Source organism: Lipophrys pholis (genome assembly GCF_963383615.2).
Source record: "Lipophrys pholis genome assembly, chromosome: 20".
Taxonomy (NCBI): Eukaryota; Metazoa; Chordata; class Actinopteri; order Blenniiformes; family Blenniidae; genus Lipophrys; species Lipophrys pholis.
The window spans coordinates 17,447,670-17,457,150 of NC_137648.1; the positions used below are offsets into that span (position 1 = coordinate 17,447,670).

At 46.3% G+C, this 9,481-nt stretch overlaps 1 protein-coding gene across 1 annotated transcript in view; it reads right to left on the reverse strand.

Moving 5' to 3' along the window:
- The window catches only part of adarb2 (adenosine deaminase RNA specific B2 (inactive)), a gene marked incomplete at both ends in the record, with an annotated part of 200,587 nt that extends 191,407 nt beyond the window's left edge, over positions 1-9,180 (reverse strand). Inside the window, one exon of the mRNA XM_080489089.1 lies at positions 9,078-9,180. Within this exon, the coding sequence (XP_080345215.1) occupies positions 9,078-9,180 (103 nt within the window). The remainder of the gene's footprint in view (positions 1-9,077) is intronic.
- Positions 9,181-9,481: the final 301 nt, after the last annotated feature.

The following is a 9,481-nucleotide window of genomic DNA, read 5'->3' on the forward strand; positions in this document are numbered from 1 at the left end:
GACGTATTTACAAAGAGGGGAAGCGATGAAAGGCTCTTGACCTGTCGAGACTATTCAGTTAACATGGACGCTGATGACACTCGCCTCTTCAGTCCATGGAAGTAATGTACCACTGCGCATAATGATCATCAGTCCATCACAGACAATAAAAAAACATCTGAAAGGACCAATTTCTGTTCGATTAACCTCATTTTATGTACTTTTTTTTAATACTCCAAAGGCCTCAGTCTTCACTTTTAACCTTGATTTGACTGACTTTGGTTTTCTTTGCTCTAAAAAGCTTAAATTGTTGCATTTATTGTATTCATACTTGTTTTCAAAATGGTTTGCTTTTAACCAATGAAGGCCTCCAATCATACTGAATGGACAATCTGATTCAATCAGATTGTAGTAAAGGATATTTCAAGTATTTAAAGTCTAAACTTACAAATATATGTCATTTACACACAATAAAATCAGTTGGAAAGCTTTAAATTGACCACAATTCACCATTTCTAGCATAAAATTTCCCTAAAACTGGATAAATTTCTCACTGGACTCAATATTGAACTTTGCCAAAGATAATCAGAATTATGAGTTCCTCGAAGCGGTATGTTGTAAAAAAGGGATGTTTTAGGGGTTTTCTGCTGTACGTTCAAGATAAACCCAACGATGAAGGGCACCCAGCCGGAGGAAGTCACGCGTTACCAAAGAAATGTACAAAACTTTGTAAAAGAAAGTTAGCGCCCGTCGCGGTTTGGTCGATGAAGGGTTAAAAGCGAACTTCCTTGAGAGAAACGGACTCCGGCGCTGACCGAGCACCGGGTTCATCTTCTCGTCCCGCTCGGATTCGTATTAACGACCTGCGGATGACGGACAGCGGTGATTACGGTGATTGAGCGTCCGCCACCGGTCCGAGTCGAGACGACCCGCGTCAAGGTTAAGGCGAGTCTGCGGCGGCTGGCGGAGGTGGAGGATCCTCTGCGACCTCCGGAGAGAGAGCGAGGCCCCCAGGAGAGGCCCGCTCCGACAACGCTCCATCTTATTAATGGAAATAAATGCCGTTAGCACCCCACCCCTCGGTCCCCCCCCCACCCCCATAGCAATAAGACGTGCCTATTCTTGGCTAAAGTCCCCTTCATTAACGTTATCTCAAATAGGCGCTGGGTCTGATGGCGAGAGGAGGGACAGCGAGCGGTTAAGCCGCTTCATCCAATTTCATTATTCCACAAGAGGCGGGGTATCGCTGCTAACTTTGCCGTGTCAGCACGGCGCGGCGGGCCGCGTGACACGAGCGCCGGGGTTCAAGCCCCGGAGAGTCGAGGACCGGGGCCCAAACGGCAGTTTTTAATTCTCCCTCGTTCGTTCTGTGATCAAAATCCTCACGCGCCTTCCACCGCCACCGCTTCCCTGCCTCGGAAATATGGCCCTTTCTCACAGCGGCGGCTAAGCGTGCTGCGAATCCGGAGGACAACAAAAACAGAGTGTGTGCTTCTGAAATGAGAGAAGAGAAGGGAGGGGAAGGAGTGGGGGAGGATAAAAAAAAACAAACGAAAAGCGGCAAAAAGAAGAGCGAGGGATGGAGAAAGTGTGAAACTGAGGACCGTCAAATGATCTGGCCCCTCTCCAGGCGGGATGACTCAGGGATGACGGCACAGTTAGAGCTAATTAGGATCATAAACTGGAGAAATGTTTTGCCACCGTGATGTGTGGGGCGCCGCCACGCTGCTGGCAGGACTTCACATTAGCCGCCGCGCGAGCTCGTATTGATAGGAAGAGAGATCTGATGCCATCGAATCGACGGCAAAGCGACGTGTATTTATCTGGCCGCTGACTCACTGGGATTTAAGCCCAATGGGCTTAGTGGGACGCGTAGATAAAGCCGACACTGGACTGCTCGCCTTCGCTCGTCGTCACGCCGGCTGTCATGATGCAAGACCAGGACGTTTCACTTGACATTTGCAGTAAATCAAGAGTAGAATTTGAAATGCTGCGAGAGCGTCATTTTCTTTGTATGTTACGCTTCAGCTTTCTTGGGAAAATCAGTTTTTGAACCAAAGGCGGCTGCCAAAATCTAGATAAGACAAGTAAAGGACTGAAAAATAAGGCTTTTTTTTTTTTTTTTCTTTCTTTCTTTTTAAAATACTCCTGCCCTGGGTTTTGACTGTCAGGCTACATGGAGGCAATGCGTTTCAGCTTCCGATTGTTTTAACGGACTGGATCAGGATCCTCTGAAACGTCACGACGTGTTTCCTCCCCCTTCCCTCGTTCCTACTCTGACAATGTGATCGAGTCGGGTCAACATGTGACCTCGCAGACGAATCACACAGCTGATGATCGGAGTCCAAACGAACTCTGATAATAGACAGATTGAACTTTCTCCGCATGGAGATGAAACATGATGATTAAACACACAGTCAGAGTAAACACAGTTAAAAACTAAACTGAAGGTTTGACACAAAAAAACGGAATTTCCACTAAAAAAGGTTTGAATCCGCCAGGCAGTCGCTGCAGACTCCTTATCGATAAATGCATGGATTTCGTCTTCTTGAAGCACATGAGCACCTGCTCCTCGTCTTCCTCCATGCTGCATAATTGCATAAAATCGCACATATAATGCCAAAAGAAACGACCAGAAATAAAGTCATTGGTGTAAAAACAAAAGAAAACACCTAAGTTCTATGTTTGATCGTTCTGATAATAAACTTCATAACCCTGAGGAAAAACAGCTCAGACATGTAGCTACACAGACAAAGTGCTGAGGAACATAAATCGGCAAAACGTTGACAGGATGTAAACAAGACTTGCGCATGACTGCACACGATGAATGCAATACAACTTGCAACTCAATTGTTCTAGTAAACGTAGCTCTACACATAGTATACACGGATCAGGCTCGTGGACATAAGTTTTCCAGTCTTTATTACATTGGAGGACAACAATATATTCCATATTATAAGGCAAAACATGTAGATTAATAAAGGAACTTGACTATAAAGTAGCCTATCATAATTCAGTTTTTCAGCCTTTTATAATCCACTCAACCAAGTAATTAAATTTAAAGCAAATCGCCCACTATATCGTGTATTATATAAGCAAAAAACGAACTGATTATGCCTTGATAGAAGCATCAGACGTATGTTTGTACAAGTAATATGTGACCAAACATAATATTTTATCAGTAATATTAACAGTTTTCAATATATCTTTACTTTAAATGCTTGAATTAGGTGGGCTGACTGGGAGGAAGTTATGGCTTAACATAAGAAAAGCACTTTTTTCAATATTTTTGTACAAAATTCCAAATACGTACGGTCAATAAATAGTTAATAAGACATATGGGATTAAAAGAAAAACACTCTCCCTTTGTTTCCACAATGTGACGTAAATAACGCAGCTTCTTTTAGACTCCTGGTCCAACAAAAAGACGTTTCTTGGCCCGTTTCGACGTCGTACGACTGAGAGGATCAGCAAAAATCAAACAGCTTTCACATTTACTCAACAGATGAATGTGATACTAAGTTGCTTCTCCGTTTCAAAACAAGGCATCATATGCAAAAAAAAAAAAGTGAGAAGGGAAATGGATAAAGAAGTCAAGAAGAATCCTGCAGCTGCACCCGGGCCCGGGCTGCCGCGATGCGTTCACTGACCGTCTGCTGGAAGTGACGCAGAGTCGAAGCTTCACGTCTGAAACTGACAGGAAGCGATGATGCTGCTAAACCGCGTCTCCTCACGCCGCCGTGTATGTGGACTGATAGCACACACACACACACACACACACACACACACACACACACACACACACACACACACACACACACACACACACACACACACACACACACACACACACACACACACACACACACACACACACACACACACACACACACACACACACACACACTACAGTAGTCATTGCTTTCAAAGCTGTTGTGGACACACTGTAACACATGACTAACTCAATTAAACCTGCGCGTTGCCGTCGCCGCGGCAACGAGTGCAACAAGTGATTTGCAATGTGACTAATACCCTTATCTCTCCAACTGTGGGAGTCATCAAACAACAGGCTAATTAACTTAAGTGTCACCTTCTGAATTTTTTAAATCTGCATCTGCGCTTTTGATACTTGTGATTCATTTTCTGCACGACCTCGTGTGTGTGTGTGTGTGTGTGTGTGTGTGTGTGTGTGTGTGTGTGTGTGTGTGTGTGTGTGTGTGTGTGTGTGTGTGTGTGTGTGTGTGTGTGTGTGTGTGTGTGTGTGTGTGTGTGTGTGTGTGTGTGTGTGTGAGACATTTTGGCATGAAATTTGTTTTCTGTGCCTGAACTTTAAGCACAATTTCTCACAGCCCGGCTCCCAAAGAGCCAAGAGGGACTATTACGAGATAATTACTAATTATGCTAATGTGCTAAAGTTGTGCTATTCCTTTTCCTTGGTCATTTTATCAGCTGTCCTCGAGAGACCACAGTCAGTGGTAATAACCTCTCGCTTTTTTTTTTTTCTTTTTCTTTCCCCCTCAGCTAAACGCTCAGTCAGTTAGAGGACGCCATGTCCTGAAACCGACGACTCCTCCACCGCCGCCATGCCGCCGTCCCTCCTTAATCAGGAAGTGCCTGTGAATTGGCGGGGGCCGCCACGTGCGCACGCGGGGAGAGGAGAGCGCCGCGCCGTCTTCCGTCGACGCTGACCTTCATTAACCTCATAAATGCCAGCGGTGTTTTCCGTTCGCAGCTCCCTAATGCGGTTATCAGCGCAAACACAAACATACGTGGCGGGAGGGTTTCGGGGCTCCAAGTGTGAAATACATCTGGTTTTACACACACACACACACACACACACACACACACACACACACACACACACACACACACACACACACACACACACACACACACACACACACACACACACACACACACACACACACACACACACACACACACACACACACACACACACAGTGACATTGTACTGTTCCGCGGTGGAGACCAGTAATGGATGAAGCTGCATCATTAGCGGTGAGCTCCTGCACGACGTGCACTTCCAGTCCAGCCTCTCTATGAATGGATGAGCAGAGGACACGTGCACGGCGCCATGTTCTCCGAGGCCGTGACGCTGCCGAATCCATCGGAAATAATCCCGACAACGAACGAACGAATTAATAAAACCAGCCTTCTTTTCAACTTTCTCTATTATAACTTCTCAATGTTTCCTTTCTACTCGTCACTGATACGGATAACGGGAATATTACGCTCCACGTTAAAGTCATTCGCTTTGATTTTGTGTCAACAATGTGATTTCTGGCTCTTTATATTTCAGAGATATTACCAATAACAGCATGTTTCTTTAGCTGGAGTCAATCCGGGCCCAAGCCGTCTCTGCAGCGACTTGCAAACTGCGAGCAGGTTAAAATTTTAAGTACAAATCAACAATAACAACAACAACAAAGAAGCTTTTTGTGCAGTCAAATCCTTGATTTCCTCGTATCTGCTGGTGAAATCTGTCAACCCTTCCTTTTTTTTTTCCCAGCTGCGCTGTCTGAGCACAATTAAAAAGTTTGCACTAAATCAGAACCAAACAGATGGCGAGGCAGAGCGACGACAACAAGAAACCCGTTCAAGATGAAAGATCTGAAATATTGTGTAAAACATATTAGTTTTCTCTCTTTTTTTTTTTTTTATTTATTTTTTTTAAACGTGTGTGTCAGCTTTGGATTAAAACACATTGGAGTTGAACAACAGATGTTAGGATTGCGCATGCAATGATTGTGACGTGAACGCCGCCGCTGACCTTTGACCCCACGGGCCGACGGTGGAGGAAGAGGAGGAGGAGGAGGAAGAGGACACGCGGTTTCCTGCTTCGAGGAGCGAGAGGACGATGGCGGCGACTCCACAACCGCCTCGTGGGAGAAACACCCCTCCCGTCCTCTACCTGGCTCCGTGTCCACTATAACCCCCACCCCCACCCCCACCACCCCGTTGCCGTTACGAACGCGAGCGTGAACAGTAATTGGGACATAAATTATGTTTCCCCAGTTCTCCACGTTTGGCCCCCGGCGCTCCTGATGATTCGCTGATAGACTGTGCCGAGAGCGCGGGGTGATAAGTGCGGCTGTAAAAGAAATGATGTTGCTCTATAAATCTCTGCGCTCCTTATTTTTTTGTCTTGTGAAGTAAAAAAAAAAAAAGAAAAAGAGGAAGAAGAAGAAGAAGAAGAAGAAGCTCATGCCAGAGTTTAACAGGTCATGACTGACGGTGAAAAACACACGTGGCGAAGGTTCGGGTTTCGTGGTGCCTTCAGGTACACGACGGCTGGTTAACCCTCAGTGGAGTGTGTGTGTGTGTGTGTGTGTGTGTGTGTGTGTGTGTGTGTGTGTGTGTGTGTGTGTGTGTGTGTGTGTGTGTGTGTGTGTGTGTGTGTGTGTGTGTGTGTGTGTGTGTGTGTGTGTGCGTGTGCGTGTGCGTGTGCGTGTGCGTGAAGCAAAGTCTCGAGAGCCGGCAGATTGAGGAAGGTGTGTGTATGAGATTTTCGAGGAACGGGGCCGGCGCCTGATAAATCCCCGGCAGCCTTCGTCCTTTGTTTTCCTCCTCCTGATCAAAAGCGAGAGAAATTAAAAGGAGTTTGCTGGATGAGAAATTAATAAAAGTGGCGGCGGAAGGGAATCTGCCTACAACCTTTTGAATACACACACAGGTTTTAGCGCGTCCATCTACAAATAATCTGCCGCCTTTTCAAGGGATTAAGCCCCAAATGCCATGCAATAATCCCTCTGTGATTTCTTTTTTTTTTCCCTCTCTCTCTTTTTAGAGGCCTGCGAAAATAATTGTGCGGAAATCTCGAGATGATAATCAGTTGACATTTGAGATGAAGGCTGACGAAGATAAACAAAAACTACTCAGCTTTTCTTTTCTTTTTCTTTCTTTCTTTCTAAATTGCGTTTTAGGATAAAAGGAGAAAAATCCCAGTTGGCGTGACGCCGAGGCGGCGCGAGCAGCTCGGAGAGTCTCCGTCCTCCTCCAGCAACTTCCCAACGACACAGTCCATTTTCCAGCCGGGGCCCCACCCCCACCCCCAACCCCACCCTCCCCCAGAACTGAACTGGCACCGCTAATGTCCCGTGTTATCAAGAGTGAATCAGTGGCGCTGATAAATTAGCCGCTCGAAGAAAAAAAAAAAAACGTGGCGGCGGCGGCGAAAAGGCCCCGGCAGCTAATGTGCCGGCGTTTGGTGTGATACTCATATGCAATGCTTAATGTTGTGGAACCAATTCTGTCGTTTCCATTATGTAAATACATTTGCCTCGGCACTATATTTTATGTATTGTCTCCCTTGTCTCAATTACTTGGGCTATTAAAAATCAAGAGGTTATGGAAATGAGGTGCGGTTGTCTGTTTGTAGTTTGACGACGAGTGCAAAGTGTTTGTGAGGAGCTCGTTATGCATTCGGCGGCGGTCGGGATACGTCAACGCGCTCCGAGCGTTCATCCATATTCCACAATGCAACGGGGCGGCACGTCAGTATCTCCCAGCATAAACAACACGAGCAGTCCTGTTATCATCTGTTGTACATGTAAATAAATTAAAATCAACACGTCCCGCCTCTTTTATTCAGGACCTCGGCAGCTTTCGTGAGAGAAATGTGGCAGTTTTGTTTTTTGTGGTTGCTTTTTTTTTTTTGCCTGTCAGATTTGTGGCCTGTACAAATAAGAACCGTTTGATGATTCTCTACCGGGTAAGTAAGAGTCAATTAAAACAAAAGAATAAAAGAAGGGGGATAACAGTGAGGATTTCGTTGGTTAAGCTTTTAAGATTCAAAGCTTTTACTGACATATAGAAATAACTTCTTTCTCCGGCTTCTGAAAATGTCATTTTGCTTCTTTTTCTTTTTTTTCTCGTCTGTGAAGTGAAAATAAGTTGGGGTAAAATTACTCAGCAATCACAGATTAGTTTTAAGGCTGTGCAGCCAGCTGGGAGCGTTTTAGAACCAGAGGAAAAAAGGCGAGAGAAGGAGGGCGAGATGGAAATGTTTCATCAGGGAGTATTTCTCCTCCTAAATGGAGGCTGGATATATAGGATGTGTTGCATGAAGAGGTATGAATGTCTGAGATGCTGTAGGAAGTAAAGGGGGGGAGGGGGGGGGGGGGGGGGGGGGGGGTGTTGGTTCACATGAAGCCCGTCAGGAGCCCTGGCAGCTCGGCCACAGGCACTCCGACACAAGTCACTGCCTTTGTGTTTCAAATCAACATGCTTCTCTGTTTTCATTACTCACATAATTGACTGTTTTTACAGTGTGTCTCCAATTGTTTAGGACACTTACTTCTTCATTAGGGACTGCTCAAAGCTCTGGCTGAAGGACAGGAATTACACACAGCCTGGGATAAGAACACAATAATAATAATAATAGGAGGGGAAAATTAAATATCTCTTCTTCAGAGTAATGATGGCATTTTTCTTCTGCTTTCTGCTCCCTGTTGCAGGCCTGTGAGTGTTTCTCAAACTTGAGACTGCACGGTTCAAGTCTAATGAGGCAACCAATATTTTCACAAGAGGAAAATAGAGGAGCTGTGGAGAATTAATGACTTCAGGATGCCTGTGCAGTGGCTTTCTCTTTGTTTTTCTTACCATCACATGTCTGGTTTAGTTTGAATATTGAAAGGGGGGGGGGGGGTATTTGAGGAGAAGTTAACATAGAAGGTATCAGCTAAATGTAAAAAAAAAACCAACAAAAAAAAAGAACTAAGAGTGTAAATGGTTGGACACTGTCCCGCTCGATCCAACACAACAAGGTCCAGGAGGAGAGAATAAACGCGGACGCGACTAAACTTTACAGGAGGCACAATGCGTCATATTCCCATCCAGGTTTTTTTGGTTTTCTCCCTCCAACACGGAGAGGATCCGGTCAGACTCCTCCAGCCCGCGGAGCAGAGCGCAGTGTGCGCCCCGCACCGCGCGGCCGTGCGCTCCGATGCCCCGGCAAGGTGCGCACGACCTCTGGAAGAAGGTGGCGGAAGATGGGAGAAAACAAAGACAGCCGCAGGAGGACAAAGGGAATTTAAAAAAAAAAAAAAAAGAAAAGAAAGAAATAAGAAAAGTTGTACCTTTTCTCTTCGACCGCCTCCTCCGCCGCCGCTTCAGCTTGCATTTGACCTGACCGCCCTGAGCCCCCGACGCGCGGCTGCTGTTTCCAAGTAGCGATGCCATCGAGCGCAGCCTCCGGAGCGCGGCGCAGCGCAGCGCGGCGCACCAACAACTTGGACGCCTCGACTCTCCTTTGTACTTGTCTCCTCTCCGCTAACGTCCTCGGCTTTGACGCACGCTCTGGACTGTATTCTCACCCCTTCAGTGTTCCTCTCTCTCTCTCTCTTACCGGGGAGGGGGGTTCGCGTCTTTTCCTGTAGCTGCTCACAAACTCTCCAGCTCCGCTCCAGCTTTGCGCAGCGCAGCAGCGGCTCTGAAAGCGACCGGCGCCCCGCGTCTCCTCCTTCTCCTCCGCCCGCTTCTC